General features: G+C 41.9%; 2 protein-coding genes across 2 annotated transcripts in view; one reads left to right on the top strand and one right to left on the bottom strand.

Annotated features, from left to right (window-relative positions):
• FZD3 (frizzled class receptor 3) overlaps positions 1-6202 on the bottom strand; it is a gene marked incomplete at its 3' end in the record, with an annotated part of 92620 nt that extends 86418 nt beyond the window's left edge. Inside the window, exon 1 of the mRNA XM_082842218.1 lies at positions 6129-6202. The remainder of the gene's footprint in view (positions 1-6128) is intronic.
• A 3332-nt stretch (positions 6203-9534) lies between these two features.
• Positions 9535-27177, top strand: part of FBXO16 (F-box protein 16) — a gene marked incomplete at its 3' end in the record, with an annotated part of 55475 nt that continues 37832 nt past the window's right edge. The window contains 3 exon segments of the mRNA XM_082842648.1: positions 9535-9611; positions 14692-14827; positions 23024-23059. Of these exon segments, the coding sequence (XP_082698774.1) occupies positions 14729-14827; positions 23024-23059 (135 nt within the window). The 5' untranslated portion in view covers positions 9535-9611; positions 14692-14728.

Raw genomic sequence — 27177 nt, 5'->3', positions numbered from 1 at the left:
GAACACAGTATAGGAGAGGGTGCAGGGAAAAGAACATTTTCAACATTCCAACACTTTCAAATACTATATGTTTTTTTTTGGCCGTGTGGCTTGCAGGATCTTAGTTCCCCCACCAGGGATTGAGTCCAGGCCATGGTAGTGAAAGTGCCTAACCTCTGGACTGCCAGGGAATTCCCCACTTTCAAATACTACTGGTGGGAATGTAAACTAGTTGGTATTTCAAAAAAAACAGCTACGTACATCAAAAGCCCTTAAAATGTGTACAATCTGATCCAGAAAACCTGTTCTATAATTTATTCTAAGAGAGTAAACACAGGGACTTCCCTGGTGGCGCAGTGGTTAAGAATCTGCCTGCCAGTGCAGGGGACACAGGTTTGATCCCTGGTCTGAGAAGAACCCACATGCTGCAGAGCAACTAAGCCCATGCACCACAACTACTGAGCCTGCGCACCCTAGAGCCTGTGCTCCACAACAAGAGAAGCCACCACAATGAGAAGCCCGCGCACCGCAACAAAGAGCAGCCCCCGCTCGCCACAACTAGAGAAAGCCAGCGCACAGCAACGAAGACCCATGCGGCCAAAAATAAATTAAAAAAAAAAAGTAAACACAAGTACACATGATGTATAACCAAAATGTTAGTGCAACATTGTTTATAATATAAAAACCAGAGGCAACCTATAAGTCTACCAATAAGTAACTGGTTAAACTATGGTACAACCAATACATGATATACTCACTAAAAAAGATGAGCAGGATCTGTACATATTGACATGGTAAGACAGTAACAATAAGTAAAAAATAAAATTTAAAAATGGTTTGCAAAACAGCATATATATATATATATATATATATATCACTTCTGTCAAAAAGATACATACACAGAACAGAATAAAACTATTTCAGTTGTTTAAAAATAAAATATTATAGGGAATTCCCTGGCAGTCCAGTGGTTGGGAGTCCACGCTTCCACTGCAGGGGGCATAGGGTTCCATCCCTGGTTGGGGAACTAAGATCTCGCATGCCTCGTGGCCAAAAAACAAAAACAAAAAATTATAAATAAAATATTATAAATGCTAAAATTTTATTTAAAAATCTGTCGTATATTATTTGTGTATGGGATAATTTAACTCTGCTAAATCTATAAATGTGTGCTGACTGGCTGACAAGAATACTAGCTGAATCACTGATTTATTGGCTGCTAATTATGCAACAAGCCAAGGGACACAAAACTGTCCTACTGGGCTTCCCTGGTGGCGCAGTGGTTGAGAGTCCGCCTGCCGATGCAGGGGACACGGGTTCGTGCCCCGGTCCGGGAAGATCCCACATGCCATGGAGCGGCTGGGCCCGTGAGCCACGGCCGCTGAGCCTGCGCGTCCGGAGCCTGTGCTCCGCAACGGGAGAGGCCACAACAGTGAGAGGCACGCGTACCGCAAAAAAAACCCAAAAAACTGTCCTACTGTAGGTAGTAAGAAAAGCAAAAAACTGATGATCAACATAGTATGAGTCAAAAACTGATTTTCAATATTGAAAAAAATCACATCACTTATCAGCTGAATCAAATGTTGTTATACACAGTTTTAAAAAAAACTTTTTTTTTTTTGGGGGGGTAAGCGGGCCTCTCACTGCTGTGGCCTCTCCGTTGCGGAGCACAGGCTCCGGACGCGCAGGCTCAGCGGCCATGGCTCACGGGCCCAGCCACTCCGCGGCACGTGGGATCTCCCCAGACTGGGGCATGAACCCGCGTCCCCTGCATCGGCAGGCGGACTCTCTACCACTGCGCCACCAGGGAAGCCCTAAAAAAAATTTTGATATGTATTCTAAACTGCTTTTAAATAACATAATGAAATATCTGCTTCTAATCAAGATCATGTGAGTATGGGTAGCAACAGTCATTTTTCCTAAGGTAGAATCATCCTTGGAAAAGCTGTAAGTTGAAGTTCTAGACAGCAGGACACAGAGAAGATTCGGGACCCCAAGAGATACTGCCAAAATATAGCAACTCATTAAATAAAGGTTTAAAGTCCTTCTGGCATTCTTACTGATATTATATTTTTTTACTATAAGAATCTGCAGAATCTCCGCTGAATAAAGGGAACTGCTGGATTAACATAACTGGAGTGAACAGCCTCAGGAGGCAGGGCCCAGTAAAAAGTGAGCAATATGGCAACAGTTGTTCATGCCCTAACCCTGAGAAAAGAGGCACATTCACTTCTCTACAGAGCAATATAACATGGAAAACTGATTTCAGATTAAGCTACTTGATTATCATTTCATCACAAAACAAAAAGGAATAGATACATTTAAACATACACTTTAATTTTTATTAATGTGTAACATTAGGAATCTGGTATTACCCAATTTACCAGTTTTCTTTTGATGACAGAAAGTAAAAGCCCTTAAAATAAGTTGAGTATTTGTCCTGAAGAACAGCAATAAAGGGGATGCAGTTTTGGAAGACTGTCTTCCCAGGCTGGCTACAAAGCCAGACCCAAAGAACTCAAGTGGGAAAAGCAGGAGATGGCAACTGTGAAAGGAAAGCAGGCGGAATCCCAGAAGAAACAATGACAACAGTGGGCCCTGAGGGTTTGTCAAGAGGGTCCTGCAACAAAAGATTATGTTCAGCAATTCTATTCCAATTCACACTTTCTGTACAGAAAGTGATCTGGTTCATCATTCTCAGTTTAGATTTAATTTTCTTGACACTCTATAAATGTAGGTAACATTTTGCATGTCCAATTCAGAAATACCATCTAAAGGTTGCCTCAAACACGGTGGCTACAATGGGAACAGGAGAAATATTCCTTGTCTTTTTTCAGAGGAGTTTTCCAAGAATGCATTACAAGGATTAGCAATGACTACCTCTAAAGAGTTTCTTTTCTCAAGTAAATTACGGTCTTGTTGGAGAGCAAAATATACATTCAGAGCATACTCACTGCTCTAAGTGTTAGGTTCCTTTTCCTAAAACCCATGTGGTTTTTGGCCTTTTGTTTTCCATATCTTATTACTTAAAAAATAAATTCATTCTCGAAATACTGTTTCCTGGTTGCAAAAAGAAAATTTATGCAGCTCCATATTTAATTCATAGGTCCCAGATTCCTACTAATCTCAGAGTATCTCCTTCCTACTTCATCTCTGTAATTTTTAAAGTTCATCTTGTCATCTACTGATTACAATGGATAATCTAATCTTCCAGTGTGCTGAGTGATATGGCTTAGAAAGAAAAACAAACAGGAAAAACAAATACATCTAAGTTCAAAATTTAAATGAATGGTAGGCATCAAAATCCAGTCCATTTTACAAATTATACATTACTTTTAAGGCTAGAGAAAGCAGAAGATCTTTTAAAATGAATCTAAAAACAAAACTGGAAAGTTAAAAGATAGCCATATTCTGGACTAAAAAAAAAAAAAATCAGGTGACATTCCAGCCTTGGCTTCCCTTTTCAATTAAAATTTGTTCAGAAAATGGTCTAATATCAAGCCCCTGATTTTTGTTTTTTTCCCTTTAGCATGGTTGTATGCTTTGACTATAAAATTAGTTCAGTGAGATAAAATTTGGGGACCAGGATTTTTTTTTTTAAGCCGACTAGCCTAGTTATATTTATCTCAACCTTCATTTGCAGTGCATTCCTTGGATCCACCAAAACTGTCGCTAGTCCTCAGTATAACAAATTGGAATTCAAAGAGAGATCCATCATTTTTGATGCAATAGTCAGTTAAAATTGCTTCCTAGCCAATGAAGAGTTGTTACTCTTTAAACATTTATTCCTAGCCTTATGGAAATGCCACTATTAAAAACCTTCATTTCTTTCCTCAAGACCCTGCTACACATCTTTTCGCAAACCTACACTGAACAATCTCTCGAACATATTTCAAAGTCTTGCTTTTCATGTGCACTGTTGCTCTTTACGTGGGCAGCTGCAGCTTTAAGCAGCCCTAATTCTAGAGTTTTAGGGGTTAAAAAAAAAACAAACCTGAGGCCAACACTGCTCTCCCCTGCAAAAGAAGGTAAAGATGTGGTAAGAACTGTTTCCTACCACCTGTCTCTTAAAGAAAATAAAGTCAATAGCAGCCTAACATCAACAAACTAATATGCTCAGAATAAGTTTTCAGTATAAAATCTCATAGTTTTACTAACAAATATGAAATTTAAGTTGGGGAGAGACTTTTTTTTCCTGTCAAGTGGGAAACAGAGGACTTATTGTGAGTTAAAAACTCCCCTCTTTGCCCAATGATGAAGCTTTCACATTGTACTATACAAAGAAAGAATGTGCACTTTACTATTATATTCCCCTCAACCCTCCCTATTTCAAATACCTCAATTATAGGACTCCCAAGAAAAAGCCACCTAAATGTTCAAAGCACAGAATAAAGCTCAGAGGAATATAGTAGCTAAGATGAAAAAAGGAATGAAAGCGCCTACGGTCCTTTCTTCTTTTATTAATGGGACACTGTGGTAGATTCAAGAGAGATGTGGAGGTAGAGAATATTAGTGGATGAGAAAAAAAAAAAAAGTAGGAGGAAAGAGATGGTAGGCTTTACTAATCACCTTCTTATTTTCCTGATAGTTTCAAAGCCCTTGGGGGGTAGAGGAGGAACATGTTATTGCACTAAATAAAAGGCAACCCGGTAAGAGAAGGGCTGCATCTCAATTATCTTTTATCTTCAGCTCTATCCTTGCAAGCCTGCCCCCTTAAGCTTTTACACCACTTTCCTGTCTTATTACCTCTATGCTGTGGTTTGGTAGGTAGTTCAAGCAAATGCTTTTTTTTTTTTTTCCTGGAGGAAAAAGATGGTATTGATTTGCTTAAAAGTACGGATGGAAAGCATTATCTTGAGGAGTAAACGCAAAACTACTGATTTATCTATTCTTTTGACTGTCAGCACACCGCTAAAGGCTAAAAGAAGGCTGAAGAGGGAGGCAACATCCCCAATGTCAAGTCTTTGTTTCCTTGTTCCTGCGGTACTGGCTTTGCCAAGTAACCCAATTCCTGTAAATAAACATGACAGGTCTATGAGAACTACTTCTATAAAATAAGATCTTGTTTGGCTGTTTTTATATAGCAGTTATCCACTTCCATAGCTGCTAGTCTGCTCTGCTGCTCCATCCTTTTAAATTTAGAAGGGAACCAAAATTCAAATTTTCATTTTAATTATGGGCCAAAAACCGGACCTCTTTCCTACAGCAGATATTTTGCAACTTTAAGTTGACTCCTATGCCTGAATTAGTGGCATGTGCTTTTGTTCTAAAAAAAAAAAAAAAAGAAAAAGGAAAACAGAAAGAAAAGAAAAAAAAAAGAAGCAGCCGTCTCTCTTTCGCTTATTGAGGAGGCACCTAACTCTTCAAAAGCCTCTAGGAAGCTGCTAAAACGTCTTGAAATATTTTAACAGCAGCTTTATTTCAGAGGCTATGGATGAACTGCCCCGCGGTACCCCAAGGCAAACACACGGAGCATCAAAGCGGGCAGCGGGGGAAGCCTCGAGGAGGGAGCAGCAGACTTTGCGAACTGACTGGAGGGCGGGGAGGGAACAACTTTTAGGACTGGAAACAGGAGGCCGGTCAGATGCTGAGACACCGCCCGGGCCCGGGGAAGCCTCGACGCGGGTCTCGGGCGGACCGCCGCGCCCCGACGCGCAGCCCTCGGTGCATTGTCCTCCCCGCCGGCGGCCGCGCCCTCCACCCACGCCCCGGGCGGCCCCGGAGCGCCACACGCCCCCGCGGCGCCCACCGAAGCGAAGGGCTGGGCCGGGGTCGGCGCGGAGGGAACGCGGGCCACACTCGCACAGGTTGGCCGGCGCGAGCTCGGGACCGCGAGGGTTAATCCTGTCCGCGGGCATCTGTCCGCCTCAACCCCCAGCCCCAAACCCCGCTCCCCCGCGCCCCGCCGGCCCGCCGCCCACCCCGAGAAGCTCCGAGACACCCCGCCACAGCCCGGCACCCAAGGCTTTTGTTTCGGCCGCGACGAGAATAACGATCCCTGAGGAGGAGCTGCCGGGGCTGCTGGTGGCTCCTCGGCATAGGGTTAGACAGAGGAGCGGGCAGCCGCGGCAGCACCTCCTCAGTCCCCACACTCCCCGAGCCCTCTTCCCGCTGAGCCGGACGGGGGAGCTGCACGCTCCGGGACTCACCTCACACCTCGGGGCCGGGCTCCTAGGGGGGCTGCGGCGCCGGCCGTGGGTGGGCGCGGGTCCCTCAGGTAAACGTAGCGAAGGAGGACCGCCAGCGCGCGCCTCAAAGCGACCGCGAGCTTTCGCGAGCGCCGGGGCGCGCGGCCAGCGGAGCGAGCGCGCGCGCGCACGCACGGCGCAGGCGCGCTGCGCACGCGCGGCCGAGCGTTCCCATTTTGAGCCCAGCTGCCTGATACCCGCTCCGCTCGCCTCGTTTTTCCCGGTTTCGAGCCGCTGGTGGTGCTGGCGCCTCCTACCCCCTGCGGTGTCGTTCCGAGCTGTGGAAGCGTTTTTCTTAAATAACCCCCTTTGCAAAGCCATCCCTCTTTTCCCTGCTGAGACAGCGCGGCGACTCTCATCTCTCAACCCTGGGATGCTAGTATTGCGAGACTACCAGGACCTGTTTTGAGAACCAGGGTGCCCCCGGGGACCCGGGAATTGGAGATGGTTAAGAGGCGGGTCACCAGCTGCTGAGGGTGGCACTGGGTTCAGGTGGAGGTAGTCAACTGGCCTGTTGCAGAGCTCCAGGCTGAAACAACAGAGCAGACAGGATACCTGCCCATGAACATTTTATATCTTCTTTACCAACACCTTAGTGGGCAGGTGGAGCTTGTGGATGATGAGTGGCATTCCCCCATATTTTGCTCCTTAGGAAACGTTTCTCCTCGCTTTTTCTACATAAGTAATTTTAGAACTGAAAGATTTCTTAGAAGTCATCTAAACCCAACCTCTCATTTTTCAGACGCGAAAAAGAACGGTCCAGAAAGGTTAAATGAATTACCCAAAGTCACACAGCGTTTTAATGGCTGAGTTTGGATTCATTTCAAGCCAAAACTGTTCCTCCTTTTGCCTACATTATTTTACCTACCTTTCTCTTCCTTTTCGTCCGTTTTCAACCTAGACTTCACAGGCATCATTTTGATCTCTGGTAGCACACAGGACTTAAAGTAATATTTTGATCTTGTCCCACAATATGAATGTACTTAACATAACTGTACGCTTGGTTAAGATGGTAAATTTTGGTTCGTATATTTTAACATAATCTTTTTAAAGGTGTTCCCTAAATGATAAATAAATGTTGAGCTGAGACAGCCATAAATACAGTTGAATGTCAGAAGATGAGCTATGGGAAAGCGCATCATAAAAGAGATCTGAAGAGACATTTTCAATTTCGTTAATAAATAACTACTCGTGCAGTAACATTTAAAAAAAAAAAAGAAAGTAGTATTGATCCTTAGGCTGATTCTTGTCAAGTCATTGTGTCCTGTGGAGCCAACACTGCCTCTACTGAGGGTGAGTGAAGCAGCTAAGAGCGTTTGTGAAAATCTGTGTGGACCTGCTTCAGGTACTTCCAGATCCCTTGTACCTGCAGATCTTCTGGAGATGTGCTGCTAGCACATTTTTTATGCAATTTACACACGGACACATTGAAGCTGTCAGGCATAGAACATATCTTGGTTCACACCGGGAGGTGGGAATGATGTAGAAATTATCACTGAATATATCAACATGATCACATCTCAGAAATAGAACAGAGTGGAAAAACCAAACTACAAGATATGTAAATTATGATAGCTCTCTAAAACCGCCGTATTGTTTATGAGGTCAACCATGTATGTACAGTAAGCATAAAAAGTGGACTAGTGGGCTACACACTAATTTCATGATAGTGGTTGCCTCTAGGCAAGCAGGGTGGGGAATGAGATCTGAGAAGCATGCAAAAGGGGCTTCAACTGTTAATCACACACAGGAAGCAAAATGTTAACATTTTTAAAAATCTCTGTGGGGAGACAGGGTGTTTCTTAGGCAAGTCTCTAAACTTTTCTTTGTGGTTGAAATGTTTCATTTAAAAGTAATGTTGAATTATCAAGGATATTGAGCCAGTGCGCTCACCATGAACACAGCTCTAGAGGGTGCTGGTTGAGAGGATCGAAGAAAGGGACCTTATTTTCATGGATAAAAATATTCAGCTCTAACAGGGTTAAAGTGTTCTGCTCTCTTTAAACCCATCTCTCTTTCATTCAATGTTGTAACCAACAGTAGAAAATCTTTAATGAGCGGGAACTTCACAGAGACACAGCACTCTCCCAGCATGTTGTTAAAACTGGTCTCTTTCTGGATGAACCCGTCTTGAAACCATACATGTTAACTGGTAATACACGGTAATTTAGTATTGCATCTACCTACCTCCCCCAGGCCTCTGGCCCTGCAAAAAGGCTTTGTTTATTCATTTTACATACAACCTGATCATGCGGAAAAACCACTAGGCTGGAATTCAGACAACCTAGGTTCTAATTTCAGTTTGGCCACTTACTGATCCTTTGTCAACTCACGGAAAGCAACAACCTCTATGAGCTTCACTTTTCATTTTCTTTTTAAATGGGAGATATACAAATGCTGCCTATTTCAAAACTATGAAACGTTACAAACATAGAGTTTACATTTGTTTGCATAGGAGTACATTTTTATCTATTTTAGGAAATATTAGATAGTGAGAAAGTCTTGTTTGTTTGTTTGTTTAGCTGCTGCCCATAAGAACTGCTTTACATTTACCAGAGAAGCTCCGTTCTGAAATGTTGAATGTTTTGTTTTTCTCTAACACTTGTTTATAGTTCTATCACAGTAGTTATCACTGTGGTCCTTACAGTAGTTATTTCTACATTGCATTTTCCAGGCTTCCTCATTAGATTTCTTTTTTAATCCTTGCATTCTCACTCCGCCTCTCATTACATGGTGGATACTCCACAAATTTAATTAAATTAGACCGATCCTAAAATTTCCCAAATTTGGAGCTATTCTTATTAAGGCATGCCATCTGCTGGTTCCCTGGTGTATCTGTCAATAGGCCTGAATTCTTTAATCCAAGAGATTAAAAGTCATGTTGAAGCATTTGCGAGTTTGTGTGTTGGGCAGTTTTCCCACGTTCTTCCACTTCCTGTGTGCAGGTGCTATTCTTTCACTGAACCTCTCTAGAATTCTTTTTCCTCCAACCTTCTTTTACCTGTTGGCCACTCTTAAAACCCGGAGAAATGGAGTTGACATTTTGGAACCCTGGAGCGACCAGAACGATGTAACTGGGCATGCTCAGTAGGTTGGCCTGATTTGGAACACACGTCTTGAATGAGGGCTTTTAAGGCTGTTTATTTCGGGATCGGCTGCATCTTCGTACTAGCATTATATTGGGAGATTGCAGTCCCTCCCACCCTCTTGGCGCTCACACTTTTTCGTTTTATCCATGCGCCGAATTTTGGAGCCAGCCCTCCAGGATCTCCTGGCCAATCAAGAGACCACACATTGTTGCCTAAGAGACCCCGGATGCCAGCGAAAAGATTTATAGGCGGTGATTGGACTACTGGAAGGGGTGGGGGCTAGACAGAGTCAAAGAAACAGCAACTATGGCAACACCAGCGCCAGAGGCTTGAAGAGAAAGACGAACCAAAAGAGGTGAGAGCAGTGGGCAGTGCATGAAAAAGATGGAGACTTTCGTTTGAGAGCTCCTCTCTCAGATCCTCCTGGGTCTCTCACAAACCTTGGCAGTGCCCTCCGGGAGTTACATTTTGCTCCGTTTCAGCTGCAGTTCAAGTGACAGATGCTTCATATTTCTGAAATTAACAACCAACAAATAATTGTTTCTATGCCTATCAAGCACTAGCTCTTTGCACGGTATTATAGTTTTTCTGTTTCTACCTAGTTGAATATCAGATGAATTCGTATTTAAGTCTAACCATACCCTCTTTCCTGATAATTTCCTGATAATATCTGATCTCCTCTGATGATACTGCAATGTACAATGGGTGAGATGTATGTTAGTATAGAAACTCAATCCTCTTCCACTCTGTAAACTCCAAATAAAAATCCGATCGTCCTGAGTTTAATACCAGTGGTCAGTTCCTAATGTTGAGTTTTATCCTTCCCTTCCACTAGTTTTAATCCCTAAACCGCCTCCCCTCCACTGTTGTATTCATTCATTCAGTTGACAAATATTTATTGAGCACCCATTACGTACGTACTACTGAGATTAGGATTCAGGTGAGCAGTGTCAGAAAACCACATAAGCAAAGAAGCATCAGTTTTGTACCATGTTCTGTGATCTGAAGTTCAGTGTGTCTGGGCAGATAGTGCATGAAGGGAGAGAAAGGAGGATGAGGCTGAAAAGGTAGGTGGAGGTAAGTTCATAGTGGACCTAGATTTGCATGCTAAGAAGCCTGGATATTCTGTAGCCATTATCAAGCCTCTGAAGGTTTTTGAGCTGAAAAATGACAGGTATTTTTAAAAAATACCTCCCAAGGAGAGTGGTGATTAGCAAAGGTTGGGGGGGGGGGAATGGGGAGCTATTGATCAAAGGGTACAAACCTCTGGTTATAAAATGAATGAGTTCTAGAAACCCTATCTACAGCATTGTGACTATAGTTAATAATAATGTATACTTGAAATTTGCTAAACGAGTAGATCTCAAGTATTCTCATCACACACACACACACACACAAACGGTAACTATGGGAGGTGATGGATATGTTAAATAGTTTGATCGTGGTAAGCATTTTACAATGTATACATGTATTAAAACATCACGTTGTATACCTTAAATATATACCTTTTTTATTTGTCAAGAAAACAACAAACACAAAAAGAAACCTCTCTAGCAGTAGACTTTTAGCTCCATTATAGCCAAGACTCTCGTCTTTGTACCTCTAATACAGGCCTAATAAGGTCCTTAGTGCAGTTGAATAATGGTGACAGTGTGAAGAATGGCTCAGAAGATGGGATTGGAAGTACGTGGCCACTGGAACTTTACCAGAGGAACTATCTTTGCCTTTAAACATGGAACTAGAACCACACATTGGGGGCAAGGGCCATAAGCCCTTTTTCTTCCTTTTTATCCAAAGAAAAATTAAAGATGAACATTCAACAACAGCCATTGAGGGGAAAAGAGGTCATAAAAAAGCAACAGTGGGTTTCCCTGGTGGCGCAGTGGTTGAGAGTCCGCCTGCCGGTGCAGGGGACGCGGGTTCGTGCCCCGGTCCGGGAGGATCCCACGTGCCGCTGAGTGGCTGGGCCCGTGAGCCATGGCTGCTGAGCCTGCATGTCCAGAGCCTGTGCTCCGCAACGGGAGAGGACACAACAGTGTACCGTGTACCGAAAAAAAAAAAAAAAGCAACAGCAAGCTTTGTATGTTGAAGGAGGGAAGACAACTTGCTTTGTCTTGTTATTTTTATGTATGTTGTATAAAAGTGTCTGAGTGGTCTATACTGTGACCCGGTGTGGGTGTGCAAATATGCACGGTGCCCATCTTCTAGAATGGATGGAGGAGGAAAAACTGTAAAAAGATAATGACAAAAGACAGAGCAGGACACCTCCATTTGCCTGCTTCAGCAAGACTATTACCAAGAGGTGTCTTTCTCCCGGCCTGGCCCATCTCCTGAAAACCAAACTTTCCTCAAGTTGATTTGAAGAAAGCCTAATTCAAATAATTTCTAGCTCTGAGGACCCAGGACAAAGAAAACAACCAGTGTAAGGCCTTGGGGAGGCCCTAGAAAAGCTACTTTGTCCTAATCAGAAATTGTGCCTAGAATCAGTCAGATTGTTTCCTACACAAACTGGAAAGAGAGAGAGAGTTTCTCAGCTTACAGCAGGAGTTTTCATCATATTCTCAAAGAGTTTTATGGCCCTGAAAAAAAAAAATTGAAAACAATCGGTTTAGGGAATTCCCTGGTGGTCCAATGGTTAGGGGTTCGCACTTTCACCACCGAGGGCCTGGGTTTATAGAATTTTTTTAAAATTTTATTTATTTTTGGTGGCATTGGGTCTTTGTTGCTGAGTGTGGCCTTTTCTAGCTGCGGCGAGCGGGGGCTGCTCTTCGTTGTGGTGCACAGTCTTCTTATTGCGGTGGCTTCTCTTGTTGTGGAGCACTGGCTCTAGGCACACGGGCTTCAGTAGTTGTGGCACGCGGACCCAATAGTTGTGGCACACGGGCTTAGTTGCTCCACGGCATGTAGGATCTTCCCGGACCAGGGATCGAACCTGTGTCCCCTGCATTGGTAGGTGGATTCTTAACCACTGCGAGGGCCCGGGTTTAATCCCTGGTCAGGGAACTAAGATACCACAAGCTGCACAGAGCGGCCAAAATAAATAAATAAAAATTTAAAATAAAACAAAGAAAAAACCAATTGGTTTAAAGAGAAGAAAGGTCAAACATGAATAAATAACAATAACAAAAAAGAAATATGTGATTTTTAACTGGGCAGATCTAGATTCAGTGACCATGCTTTGTACCTATAATTTGCCCGCTCACGTATACTTTTATAGCTGCCAATTAATAACACTGTACTGAAATCATTTCTTACACCTTTTGCAACATAGCTGTTTGGAGCTAAGAATATAAGGACTGATCTGAGCCCCCTTATGCCAGTGGAGTGGTGACAGCAAAAAACTGTAGGAAGATACTGTCTACTGTTTAAAACCCTGAGATTTTAAAACATTGGCTTTATCTTCAGCTCTAACTTAAACCTGAGAGAGAATATTACATGTCAAGTGAGAGCCTCAAAATTTCAGATCTAGCATTTGGGGAATCCTCTATCAGCTAAACACTAGTGATATTTTTTAAAAGAGGTGTCCAGTGTTTGTTGCTGTAATTTTCGCAGCCCAGAGATCAAGCAGGCAAGTAAGTCCTAGCCCCCTCACTCAGCACCACTTCCTTGGATATGAAATCTACCTACAGAGAGGAAGAAAAGCACAAATAAGCAAAAACATGGAGGATACATACTGAAAATACCATCAGTCTGCTTTAAATATTTTTCACCTTAAAATATTTTGTTGTGGGCTTCTAAAGGACAGGCTTTGAGGCACTCTGTAAATGACAGGGAGTTCTAAGAAAGGCTGCAGGGATTCTATGTATCAAGACCACTCATCTGTCAGGCATTCTGCTTGAGCCTTTTTTCTCAAACCTTTGCAACAGCAGTTGAGGGTAGATATGCACACCCTTATTTTACAAATAAGGAAACTGAGATGGATTCAATAACTTGCAAAAAGTTACACAGCTAGTAAGTTTTAGAACCAGGATCCAAACTGTATAAGGTAAAAAGTTTTGGTTGCCAACAACAGAAATAGATTCTAGCTAATGGAAGCTAAAGAGGAGATTGATTTATTGTATCAGCTGGCTTACAAAATGAGTAAGAAAGGACAAGGGGCTTCCGAAGGTTGAGGCAGCAATAACAGCTTATTAGTCTGCTCAGAGCACCTATGGTACTTTGAATGACCACCTCAGCTGTAAAGTAAGGATAAGCCACCATCAGTAAACTGGCCTAGGGGAATTCCCTGGCAGCTCCAGTGGTTAGGACTTGGCTCTTTCACTGCTGTGGGCCTGGGTTCAATCCCTGGTCAGGGAACTAAGATCCCACAAGCTGAGTGGTACAGCCCCCCCCCCCAAAAAGTAAACTGGCCTGGCTTGGTCTCATGACTGGGGAGGGGGAGGCCACCTTGATTAACCAACAGAGCAGACTCTAAATAATGAGGGAAAAGTAATTCCTAATGGAAACTAGAGTGCTTTAATCAAATGAAGGAAGACATATTTAGTACTGAACATCTAAAAACAGCACATTTCCCCCATTAAACCCAAATCTGTCTGTATCCAAAGTCTTGGCTTTACCTGTTGTACCATTCTACCTCTTAAATATGGTATCAAGCTAGAACCCTTGTTACCTAGATGTCAGAAAGATAAGAGGGGAGGAAGAAGGTCACAAGGGACAAAGATAGAGTGTTTTCATATTGCACTGTGATTTTATAAATACTTCTTCTTTCTGGCCAATATGGTATGTTCTTAGCTAGGAGAGATTCTGGATTTCTCCCATGGTTCAATGAAAATCAAGCAGAGTTAAATAGACCTGGGTCTGATTTCCAGTTCTCCGCTTACTGTCTGTATAAATTTGGGCAGAGAGTATTATTCCAGTAAGCCTCATTTTCTTCATCTGTAAAATGAGCTAAAACCCACCACCTCACCAGATTGTTATGAGTTTTATTTATTTATTTATTTGTTTATTTATTTTTGGCTGTGTTGGGTCTTCCTTGCTGTGCACGGATTTTCTCTAGTTGCGGCAAGCAGGGGCTACTCTTTGTTGCGGTGCGCGGACTTCTCGTTGCGGTGGCTTCTCTTGTTGTGGAACATGGGCTCTAGGCATGCGGGCTTCAGTAGTTGTGGCACGCAGGCTTCAGTAGTTGTGGCTCACGGTCTCTGGAGCACAGGCTCAGTAGTTGTGGCACATGGGCTTTGTTGCTCCATGGCATGTGGGATCTTCCCGGCCCAGGGCTTGAACCCGTGTCCCCTGCATTGGCAGGCGGTTTCTTAACCACTGCGCCACCAGGGAAGCCCTGTTACGAGTTTTAATTGAGCAAACATAAAAGTTCCTGACATATAAAATGTTCCCAATAAATGTTAGCCCTCCCATTCCCTGGTCCCAACGTACTAAAAGATTATATGGTATTAGTGTTTTTAGTATTCTGAAGATTATATGATTCATTTCTTCTACAGGTATAGTTTTTCTTATGGAAGAATATCCAGTTATTTCATGATGGCATTTGCACCTCCAAAAAACATAGGTGGTCCCAAAATGCAGGCAAAGATGAGTACCTGGACACCCCTAAACCATCAGCTTTTGAATAACCGGGTAAGTGATAAGAGCTATTTTATCAGTTGGGTCCACACCTTAAAGAAAAAATAGTATTAAAATCTTGGTTATCAAAATATAAACATTAATTGTTTAGGACTGTGTAATGGATGAAAAAAACAAAATGAAGGACTTTTTCAGAAACTTTAACTGAACGCTTGCTACATGGCCAGGGTTGGCAGTAGACACAGAGTTCCTGCCTAGAAAGAAAGGTCTTAGATTTGCTCTTTCTTCCACTGTCACTCCTCCTCTCTCTCACCCCAAATGCCTTTTCCCTTCTATCACTGGTTCTTTGCAGGAACCACCGGAAATGAAAGAGGAGGGGGTGATGTGTGAGGAGTTCCCCCAAAAATAGGTTTTCTTGCTAGAGTTGAGGTTACTGGATAAAGCTGTACATTTAACCAAGTAAATAAAATGAGTCAATGTCAGCTGATTACTCACATTACTCGGATTCTCCTAAGAAGTTTATTTGCCACCTGCGTTCTGGGGAGGTGCCAGCAGAATACACCAGAAAAAGCATTGCAAGTGTGGACAGCTGGGTATCATGTGGGCATGTGAGATTGCCAACCTCTGGGGATTTCTACTCTTGCTTCAATTAGGGGCAGAATTTCCAACAGGTCTGTGAGCTCCTATATCAATACTTATATACAAGGACCACATCTAGTTGACAGTAAATTACGATCATCAATAAAACTGACCTCATTAACTTGCTCCTACACACCAGTTCCTCCCCCTAAGGAAGGGCATCACTTTACACCAAATCACTCAAGCTGCAAATCTTCCTTCTCCCTCTTGGGTCCAGGGTTTGGTTTTCCCCATCTTACAAGCTAATAACTTAGCCTGTTACTTATGGCAAAGTCACTACTGTTTTACAGTAGAAGACAAGAGATGCTTGGGTCAGAGACAAAGAACTTTCTTACAATGCAGCAAGGGGCGAGAGCATCATGTTTGCACAGGTTCTCCTGGCCCACCTTGTGCCACAGGGGTGACGCAGAGACCCAGATAAATACTATGCACACAGTGGGTCTGCACCACAGCTGAGGAACAAGGAGCCCAGGGAATCCACTGCTTTCGATACTGAGCATTAGCAAGGCTGCTCTTGGTTCTAAAGGGAGTTAGTACCTCACCCCTCAAGGTTCCTTGCTGCCAGCACAGCCTGGAGTAATGGCCCAAGAAAAGGGCAGTCAGGACCTTGCACTCCTGGCATTTCAAGATATTTAGGCGGTGAGAAGCTCAGGAAGGAGTGTCTGCCACTGCTCTGCCTCACTCCCACATGCAATTCGTTCTGAAGCTCTGGGTCTTCCTCCTAGGTCTCTTCATCCGGACCCCTTTTCTCCTTTCACTGTGTACCTCCAGCTCCACATTCTCAGTTCACGCCCTCATCACCCTTTGCCTGGCACATTGTAGTAACCCCCCCCAACTGGTTTCACTGCCTCTATCCCTAGCAATCCATCCTCTCTTCTGATCCCAGAATGATCTTTCTAAAGTACCAAACTAATCCTATTAACTAATCCTATTAAGTAAGACTGATAACACGCTGCTCCCAAGGGTAAATTCCAACCCCCACCCCACACATAGCACTGAGGACTCTTCATGAGTTGACTCAACCAGCATCACAGTTCAAGCCCTGCCTCTGCCTCCTCTCATCCTACATCTGGGCCAAGCTCTCTCATCCCCTCCACGCCTTTGTAGTGCCCTCCTCACGGCCTCCTGTAAGAGTTATCTGAAATGTCATTTCTCGGGGAAGCCTAATCCCCCTTGCTTTTCTTTCCTCTCATGACTGTTTACCGACTTGACTCTAATGTGTTTTTATATGATTTTTCTTTTTTGTTTTTTAGGCCGTACCGTGCGGCCTGCGGGATCTTAGTTCCCCAACCAGGGATCAAACCCGTGCCCCTTGCATTGGGAGCATGGAGTCTTAACCACTGGACCACCAGGGAAGTCCCGACCCTAATGTGTTAAGGGTTGCGATTCTGTCTTTTCTCTCTGCATCTCCAGAGCCTGATGTGTTTCCTGAAGCACAAAGAATGGAGTCAGAGGTCAACTGTACTCACTGAGACCTCCTTCATTGACTCTGACCTTCTTGTCCCCACGTCTCTCCTTCCTTAGCCTGGATTTGATCCTTTGCCTCTCTGAACTAACAACTATGCTAATTGCTCTGACAAAGCTGGAGCATCCATCCTGACCCCTTCTGCTCAGGACTTTCCTGTTCTACTCATTTGATGCAGAACATGAGCAAATTTGGGAGAGAGACAGAGGAACCAACATAGTGATCGGAATACTGAGAAGTAAAAGGGAGAGATACTGGAAAGGAAAAAGATCAAGGAAGTGAGGAAAGGAGATCGAGAAATAGAAAAACAAAAAAGGAGGCACGAGGAGAAACAAAAGGAGAAGCAGAGAGAGAAATCCAGCCTTTACCCAGCCAGGAGCAAAAAGCAAGTCTATTGACAGTCTTTTTTAATTCAGCTCAACAATTATTTATTGAGCACCTGTTTGCAATGCTCTTAGTTCTCCAACAGTTTATATAGCAGCTTCTCTGCTTTCTGCCCCCAGAAACTCCAGTGTTTAGTTTTGAAATACGTTTTCTCATAGAATTGTAAAGGTTTTACGCACGTGAAAAAGTGACTTGAATTGAAATACGTATTCGTTGGATGTCTTGATTTTCAGAAATTTTCTTTGAAAAATGAGAAGTCTTCATCGATTTAGCAGCCATGGAGAAAATGTATCTTGATTGTCTGATTGTCTGATTGCCTGTTGCAGGTTGGGTTACTGGAGAAGCAGACTCTGAGATTGGCATGTAGGGCGTTGATGGGGGAAGGCTCTCGGGATCCATACCTGGGGAGGTGTGGGGAGGGAAGAACAGGATGTAGATTTCGGGCAGAGGAAGAAGCTGGGCTGTCAGGCAGTTGCAACAAGGCCTCCATGGACCCTGTAGGACACCCCGAAGATCCTTCAGAGTCTTGCATTGCATCAGGGGGCCTGGCCTTTATACTTCCACACTGAGCATTCAGTGGATGGGATCTTAGGGCAGATCTCTCCAGCTCACGGCTGTCTGCCAGCAGCACTCCCAACAGTTGGGGGGAATAAATCCTTCAATCCTGGAGGGGAATCTGGGCCGCGCATCATAGCAAGCATGACACAGCCTTATCTTGGTTCCCGAAGAGCTGTTGTCAAATTTCATAGTTTCTAAAGATGATATTTATTTTGTTTTTCAGAACTCCCATTTTATTCCAAAATTGCTTTATTTTGGTTTAGTTAGGTTCTAGTTTGGAGTAAAATTATTTAAAAAAATCTTGGCGGACTTCCACTGCAGGGAGTGTGGGTTCGATCCCGGGTTGGGGAACTAAGACCCCACATGCCGTGGTGTGGCCCCCAAAAATTTTTTTTAAAAAATCTTGGCATGTGTATATACCCATATGTCTGTGTATTAATGTACATAGACACACCGTGGAATTTGGATATGTATATACCAAACTATTAATAGTGGTTTCCCCCAAAGAGTTGGATGGCATGGGAAGGTGGGAGGGAGGTCTGTTAGAAGAGTTTTTGGTTTTTACTTTATACAGTGCAATAATATTTCAAATTTTAAAACAATTCAAAAAACAAATATAAATAAAAGCAAACAAAGAACAAAAACTCTGAGAATTGAAAATACAGGTTCCAGATCAGCTGTACTAATAATCTCCTGCTTGACTTCAGTGAGTCACTTATATCTCTGGTCTTTACTACCTTCCTTTGGAAAATTAGTGGGTTGGGTCAGATGACCTCAAAAGTCCCTTCCAGATCTAACATTCTGACTGTGTGAAAAGGATTAAAAATAGATGGCCAAGGATACAGCTCGGCAGAAGGTGTCCATACAATAACTTCAAGGGCTACTCTGTATTTCTAAAACAGGGCGTTTTGTCACCAATGATCAGCGTAATTTTGAGGTTCTGTTTTTGGTTTTTAATTTTGCCTTTTTTCTGCTCTGTAGTAAAATGTGAAATACGTAACTGTCTCAGACTGAAAGTCACAGGGTTTTAACTTCACAGCAGGCTTTAAGCATAGAGATTGAATTCAAATGTAAACATTGAATTCAAATGTAAACACTAAAAAAAATAGCATCATCAGTTTAGCCAAATATAACAGATTATAAAATAATTCAGGTATTGTGAACTTTGAGAGAAGGAATGTTTTAAAAGTATGTATTTCTTTGCCATCCAGCGTTTTAATTGAAAATGATCAACATTTCTTTTTGAGTATGGTTCGCACGTGTAGTACAGTACACGTTAAAAGGGTGTTCTGAGAAAAAGCACCTAACTACCATACATCTGTCATAATTTAGGAGCCCCGAAATGTCTTATTCCTAACTTTAATGATGTCACATGGTAAAATATGGAACTGCAGTGCCAACAGACTAAAATAACAACCGTGGGATTTTGACTTAACAGCAGGCTCTGAGTAAACTGTGATGTAAACAGACTACAGCATTCTGCAAGGAAAGAAGACCCACTTTAACGTTTCCACTTGAAGCGATACGTTTCCCAGCTCTTTTTTTAATTGAAGTATAGTTGATTTACAATGCTGTATTAGTTTCAGGTGTACAGCCAGCTGATTCAGTTATACAAATATATATATATTCTTTTTCAGATTCTTTTCCCTTACAGGTTATTAAAAATATTGAGTATAGTTCCCAGTGGTATGCAGTAGGTCCTTGTCGGGTATGTACTTTATATAGAGTAGTGTGTATATGTTAATCCCAAACTCCTAATTTATCCCTCCACCCCCTTCCCAGCTCTTAAAGATGTAAAACCTCATTGCAAATCCTTGGAAGGAAGACTTGCTCCAAACCAGAGAATACATGATTCTGAGTCTGACTGAGGACCTGACAATTAAATAATTTGTCCCAAATTATATTTCTTGTCAAGGGCAGAGTCAGAACCAGATCTGAGTTTGTCTGGTGTTTCTCCTCTCCCCCTTTACTCTCATCAGTTTCCACTTGGGTCTAAATGCCTTTCGGTAAAGAACTGGATTTGCTTGGATCCTGCTTAGACTTGGTTGTTGGCTCTCTAAACACTCCAGCTCCCACCCTGTTCCTTTCCTGCCACCTTCTTGCTGACTCTCCTCTCCCCTTCAAGTCAGTGCCCCTTTCTTTCCAATGCCCCCTGTTACCATTGGACACCACGATGGTCATCCCAACCTCCTTTTGAAAGGAGGTTGTGGTCTTTGGATCTAATCTTTTTTTCTTCCCACTGTCAGGCCAAAGTGTGAGCAGCGGTTCACTGAGAATATAGGGCTGGGACTTCCGTGGTGGTCCAGTGATTAACACTCCACACTCCCAATACAGGGGGCCCAGGTTCGATCCCTGGTCAGGGAACTAGATTTCGTATGCTGCAACAAAAAATTCCACATGCCACAACTAAAGATCCCACATGCCGCAACAAAGATCCCACATGCCACAACTAAGACACGGCACAGCCAAATAAGTTTTAAAATTAAATAAATAACACATGTATCAATCTGTCCAACTAAATATAAGCTTTAAAAAAAAAAGGAGAACGTAGGGCTGGAGGTCAGGATAGGGAAGACCAGGGATCTAGGGAGGAACCAAGTATAGAGTTGAGCTGAACAGACAGTCTGGAACCAATGATTAACTCTTTGGGCCTCTGCTTATCCCCTCTAAAATCAGGGGATTGAACAAAAAGATCTTAGGATTCCTTTTAGCTCTAAAATTCTATGACATCTGAAACTGTTGTTGTTGTTCCATCAGTAGGTGTTTGTTGAGAGCCTGCCGTGGAGCCTGTGGAGCATAGAAGGGAAAGTGGTTGTAATCTACACGGGAAGATGAAATGAACAGAATCACCTGGCAGGCAATAGCAAACCCTAGAAAGTCCAGGTGGAGCATGGGCTGCAAGTGGAGGAGGAGTTGGGAGGAGTGAGGTCAGCGGGTGCCGGAAACGTGCTGGTGCCAGGGACTTGGGCTGGGAATTAGATGATTGATAGGATTTGGTTAGACACAAGAGAAGGGTTCAGGAAATATTTGAATCCTGATTTTTCAGTCTTCTGTATTCTCTAGGTTCTTTTCTATTTTTGTTGTTGTTGTTGTTTTGTTTTGTTGTTTTGGCCGCTCCTGGGGCATGTGGGACCTTAGTTCCCCAACCAGGGATCAAACCCGCACCCCCTTGGCAGTGGAAGTGCAGAGTCTTAACCACTGGACCACCAGGGAAGTCTGCTCTTCTATTTTCATTTAGAAATTCTGAGTTTATCTGTTGCCGTTATTTGAGGGTCTTAGTAGCCCAGGTCGCAGTTAATTAGGGGGAAAGGGAGAATGGTATTCTTTTTTTTTTTTTAAAGAAGATAGTGGGTGTAGGAGTTTATTAATTAATTAATTTATTTTGGCTGTGTTGGGTCTTCGTTTCTGTGCGAGGGCTTTCTCTAGTTGTGGCAAGCGGGGGCCACTCTTCATCGCGGCGCGCCGGCCTCTCACTATCACGGCCTCTCTTGTTGCGGAGCACAGGCTCCAAACGCGCAGGCTCAGTAGTTGTGGCTCACGGGCCTAGTTGCTCCACAGCATGTGGGATCCTCCCAGACCAGGGCTCGAACCCGTGTCCCCTGCATTGGCAGGCGGACTCTCAACCACTGCGCCACCAGGGAAACCGAGAATGGTATTCTTTTTCTTCTTCTCTAAAGTATAAAAAGTGTCTGCCTGTGATGTATGAGGTTCCGTGGTTAGTAGCAAAGATGACATTTTACAGGCCTTGAGGTTGTTGTTGAACAAGTTATTTCAATCTCCGTGTCGTATGCCCTTTGAAAGTAGAGTTTGAGAGTCTGAAAAAGGAAGGAAAATGTATCTGTTGGAAGAAGGAAGCCAGCGCCTCATCCTCCTCCACAAAAGGGAAGAAATAGGCCTGTGCTACTTTCCAAATAGGAATGATCTTAACAGTGTGAGAGAATTTAGATAGTGCCAAGAGGAAGGGAAAAACATCAGGCCCAATTCTGAAAGCTGACAGAGGGTGTAGTGTAGGAGTGAGAGAGACATTCACATCTGTTCACTGCTGTCTCTTACTTCCTCTCCCCAGAACTCCCTCCTCCGCCAAACATTCTCACATTAGTTGTCCCTTCCTCACTCATTCAAATATACAAATGACTGATGCTCAGAAAAACCAGTTTCGAAATACACTCACATTGTACTGATACATTCATAAGGATATTCATTTGTCACAATCACATTCATTTAGTCCAGCAAACATGAGTCCCTCTAATATGCCCTGTACAGCACTCTGCACTGCACTGCAAGGTGACTAAGACATGGTTTCTATCCTAAATAGCATATAACGACAAACCTATACAGATAAACACTGAGCTGTAAGCCCAGAGGCACACATATGCAAGTTTCTAATCCTACAAACATATAAGTCATGTACACCCCCCTGATATGTGAACTCATGGAAATATAAAAACAGAGCCACTCACTCATAAATTTCACAGGTTCTTATACTATTGATGCTGATGTATTTGGGGGAGGTTCTCCATTTTCCTGTTTTTCCTTTGTCAGTTTTTTCATCTCCTTTCAAATTCCAAAAATGATTTCACTTCACAATTCCATTCTTATTTCTTTTTTTTCTTTTTGGTCATGCCAAGTGGCTTGTGGGATCTTAGTCCCCAGCCAGGGATTGAACCCATGCCCCCTGCAGTGGAAGCGCGAAGTTCCAACCACTGGACTGCCAGGGAATTCCCAGCTTTTCTTATTTCTTGCCTTTAAAAAATTATTTCTTCTTTAAGATGAATTATTTCACATGGAGAAACTGAGAAAAAAGAAACTTTGCCCAAGTTAAAAATAAGTAAAGGTATTTCCCCAGTGGTCCAGTGGCTAAGAGTCCTCACTCCCAATGCAAGGGGCCCGGGTTCAATCCCTGGTCAGGGAACTAGATCCCGCATGCCGCAACTAAAAAAAAAAAAAAAGAAAAGGTCCTGCACGCGGCAACGAAGATCCCGTATGCCGTAACTAAGACCTGGTACAGCCAAATAAATACATAAAATAAATATTAAAAAAATATAAGTAAAGTACCTTTTCAGGTACAAAATCTGTTTTATACTCAGTAGATATAATGAAAAGCCTGTCAATATTTATTGATACTTTAATGATGTCTTTTTTGTAATGGGTATTTTGAACCGTGAAATATGAAATCATTCCATTCTTTTTTTTATTTATTGTAGGTATTTGAAGAAAGAAGAGCTCTGCTTGGAAAATGGGTAACTATTTAAAGTATACTTACTTCTCAGTCAGAAAGGGAAAGACAAATACCATATGATATCACTTATATGTGGAATCTAAAGTATGGCACGAATGAATCTACCTACAAAACAGAAACATACTCAGAGACATAGAGAATAGACTTGTGGTTGCCAAGGCGGGGGGAGGGAGAGGGATCGACTGAGTTTAGGGTTGGTAGATGCAAACTATTACATTTAGAATGGATAAACCACAAGGTCCTACTGTACAGCACAAGGAACTATATCCAATCTCCTGGGATAAACCATAATGGAAAAGAATATAAAAAAAAGAATACAGATATATATATGTATAACTGAGTCACTTTACTGCAAAGCAGAGATTGGTACAACATTGTAAATCAACTATACTTCAATAAAAAAATAATTTAAAAAAATTAAAAAGTGGGACTTCCAGTGATTAAGACTCCATGCTTCCACTGCAGGGGGTGTGGGTTCAATCCCTGGTCGGGGAACTAAGATCTTGCATGCCGGGTGACACTGCCCAAAAAAAAAAGTATACTTACTTCTATATTGTGTTATGTTATCATGGAGCCCAAAGAATTCAGTTTGGACATAAGGTAATGAGCGATTGCTCATTCCCTCAGAAATCTGACTGGTACTTTCTGTATGTATCAGTTAAGGTTCAGTCAGAAAAAAAGAAATCATGCCAGTTATTTTAACAGACATAATTTAATAAATAGAACTGGTTAAATAAATACCAGAAGACAGAAAAGACAAAAAGGGAACACTGAGGTACCGTGGAGCTAGAGATGCAGGAAGTAGCTACCACCAGCTTCACTGAAACCTCAGGAGCCCAGAGAAAGGACTCTGGAGCTGGGACCATCCCTGTAGGGGACGTCTACAGAATAAAATAGAGGATATCATGGCCAGCTGATTCTGATATATCTGAGGAAGCATGATGGTTCTGGGAGTGTGGAAAAAACAGGATTCAGGAATCAACTGCTACTGCCAGGGTGAAGAGCTAAGGTGATAAGTGCCAGGAACAGCAAGGAAACAGAAAGGAGTGAGGTCCTTCTCCCTCAGTTTCCCTCTAGTGACCCCTCCCCATTGGCAGTATTTAACAGGGAGCCCACCGTCAAAGGAGAAATTTGGTTTGTGGAGCCCTAGCCTTCCATATTCACAGAATATGGGGTGGGTTTGGATCTGAGCGAGCTTAGAAACCAGCACAGCTCACCCACTTAACTTCTTAGCATCCATATACACCCCTCTACATATACTTAAACTTCCAAAGGAACACTGTAACAACTTCATGCTTTTACCTAACAAGATATGACTATCCTTAGCACAAAGACTTTCACACTCTTCCTCAAAGGAAACACAGTCTCAGTGACTATTGTCCATCATGATCAAAGTCCCCATCTCTGAGCAATGCGTACTCCTCCTCAAATTCCTCTGCAGTCTCACCTGATAGTCTCTTCACTTCAGAGAACTGAAAACACGGCTATGCAAAAACTTGCACTTTTGGGTGACTAGTCTTTTGTACCTTCTGAAGTTTTAACCATGTGAATGTTTTTAATCATGTGAATGTATTACCTATTCAAAATAGTACTAAAATTTTATAAAGTAAATTCACTAAAGGGACTTCCCTGGCAGTGCAGCGGTTAAGACTCCGTGCTTCTAATGCAGGGGACATGGGTTCAATCCCTGGTCAGGGAACTAATATCCCAAATGCCGCACGGTGTGGACCAAAAAAAAAATATATATATATATATATATATATATTCTAAAATAAATTCACTAGAAATTAATTTTAAAATACTGCAGTCTAGCTAAGTTTTTCTCATGTTCTATTTATGTTTTTAAACTAACTTTGCATCTGTTACCAGAAACTTAAAAAAGACATTTATTTAGAATGACTGCATTTGCACTGTCATTCCACTTACTACTAGTGGAAATCCCTAAATTAATATAACCAGGGCTAATGTTCAGCCAGTGCTCAGGCTGACCAGCTACTGTCTGTTTTGATTGGTTGTTAGCATTGACAGTTGTTAAATATTTTCAATATCACCCTGGATGAAGTTCAAGGTCTTCAAACTTTTTAAAAGGTCCTGTTTATTCTTTTCTTTTACCATAACTAATAGAAACATATATTTGCAAAGATCACTAATTATCTATCTACTGCAATTGGCTGAACTACAGGGGGTAGGCATGGTTCTATCATACTCCTTGTTATACATTCCTTGATGCTATCAGACATTTAATAAATATTTTCTAAATGATACTCACTGGTTTTTCTCTTTTGCCTAACAACAAACTTATTCCTTAAATTCACTGGATCACATAGTAATCTTTATACCCCCATGAAAGCTGCATCGATTAAGTTTCAAGGGGATATTTCCAATTTATTTTATTTTATTTTATTTTGCCTCGCCCTGTGGCATGCGGGATCTTAGGTCCATGACCAGGGATCAAACCCATGCCCCCTGCAATGGAAGTGCAGAGTCTTAACCTCTAGACCACCAGGGAAGTCCCTCCAATTTACTTTAATTCAGTTTTCTCTCTCCATTTTAGTTTTTAGGGTTTTTGTTTGTGTACTTTACAAACAACATTAAGAGATTGATAACATAAGAAATGCATTTTCCAAAAAAAGAAAGGAGAAATAAGGATGTCGATTTAAACATAACATTACTTGGGATATTCATTGTAGGGACTAAGTATTGGTTTTAAAAGTCCATCTAGTATTAGAAATAAAGTCATTTTTTAAAACAATCTGGATAGTAAGAGGCAAGATTTAATATGAGACCTATTCAATGATAAACAATTCAGAAGTATTTTATATTTAGCCATAGAATGTCATTTTTGTTCATACATTTGCACATGGCAAATGTCTGATGTTCTGTACAGTTACAAACAAAATGATTAAGAGAAACTGAAAAAAAGCTCTTCAACTTTGCTGTTCCATGCTATTACTTAATCCGTTTTCTCTTATATCTTCTCTGCCCTTCAATCCCTGTTAGAAAAGGCAACTACTTCCCAATGGACAGAAAACACCAGCGGAAGTATTTCAGTTGAAAAGATAGTATTTCAGACTTTTCCTCAGCTTCTGCTATGTTGTTAGAAATAATTGTAATGTTATAAAGAATTTGATTAAAGTAGATGGCATCACTTTTAACTTGCTGGAAACAACCATAATCAGAGTTAAAATTCAAAAGAGAAACAGGAAAATATTTTGCAAGTTGCTTGATAAAGATTAATATCTGATGAATGGATAAAGATGATGTGGTGCATATATACAATGGAATACTACTCAGCCATAAGAAAGAATGAAATAATGCCACTTGCAGCAACTTGGATGCAACTAGAGATCATCATACTAAGTGAAGTAAGTCAGAAAGAGAAAGACAAATACCGTATGATATCATTTATATGTGGAATCTAACATATGACACAAATGAACCTATCTACAAAACAGAAACAGACTCATAGAGAACAGACTTGTGGTGGCCAAGGGGGGAGGTGGCAGGGAGAGGGATGGACTAGGAGTTTGGGGTTGGTAGATGCAAACTATTACATTTAGAATGGATAAACCACAAGGTCCTAATGTATAGCACAGGGAACGATATACAGTATCCTGTGATAAACCATAATGGAAAAGAATATTAAAAAAGAATGTATATATGTCTATAACTGAGTCACTTTGCTGTACAGCAGAGATTGGCACGATATTGTAAATCAACTATACGTCAATAAAAAAATTGAAAAAAGATTAATAGCTGAGATATATAAAGTTACTACAAATCAATAAGAAAAATACAAATACCCCTACAGAATAATGGGCCAATAGAAGAATGAGAAATACACAGAAATATATGTGGCCAATAAACATGGAAACTATGTTCTTTTTACTAAAATTAGAGAAATGCAAATTAAAATAATGAGATTCCCAACCCCTCTCTTGGTCTATGGGGCAAAAATTGAAGAGATAAATAATATCCAGCGTAAGTAAGCATTCATTGGGGAGTAGTAGGATATGCTTAAAACACAATTAGAGGGAATGTAAAATAGTAAAGACTTTTTAAAGACAATTTGACAGGATCTATTAAAATTTTAAACGCAGGATCTTTGAACCTATAATT

Source organism: Leucopleurus acutus, assembly GCF_964270905.1.
Source record: "Leucopleurus acutus genome assembly, chromosome: 7".
Taxonomy (NCBI): domain Eukaryota; kingdom Metazoa; phylum Chordata; class Mammalia; order Artiodactyla; family Delphinidae; genus Leucopleurus; species Leucopleurus acutus.
This window is presented reverse-complemented; position numbering and strand designations above follow the sequence as displayed.